The sequence below is a fragment of the Odontomachus brunneus genome, unplaced genomic scaffold (genome assembly GCF_010583005.1).
Source record: "Odontomachus brunneus isolate Ranch 3 - 2012 unplaced genomic scaffold, Obru_v1 Obru_scaffold_021, whole genome shotgun sequence".
NCBI lineage: Eukaryota > Metazoa > Arthropoda > Insecta > Hymenoptera > Formicidae > Odontomachus > Odontomachus brunneus.
The window spans coordinates 339,972-340,228 of NW_022639471.1; the positions used below are offsets into that span (position 1 = coordinate 339,972).

General features: G+C 31.1%; 1 protein-coding gene across 1 annotated transcript in view; it reads left to right on the forward strand.

Moving 5' to 3' along the window:
- Positions 1-257, forward strand: part of LOC116842086 (odorant receptor 4-like) — a 2,959-nt gene that overhangs the window by 807 nt on the left and 1,895 nt on the right. Inside the window, exon 2 of the mRNA XM_032810787.1 lies at positions 167-239. Coding sequence (XP_032666678.1) covers positions 167-239 — 73 coding nt within the window. The remainder of the gene's footprint in view (positions 1-166; positions 240-257) is intronic.

Here is a 257-nt window from a genome sequence, read left to right on the forward strand (position 1 = left end):
CTCTCTCTCTCTCTCTCTCTCTCTCTCTCTCTTTTGTATCATTACACATTGGCGAATGACAAATAATTGGTGCTAAAGCATTCGCAATTTTGTCAATCGACAGGAAATTATATAAAATAATACAAATTCTATAGTGTTATAATTTTAATGTGTCCGTTGTTTACAGTTAACATCTTTCTTAACTATAGAATGCACTTCTGACGTCGTGATGAAAGTTTTTTCTACAATTTTATACTTCTGTCTATACGTAATGAATT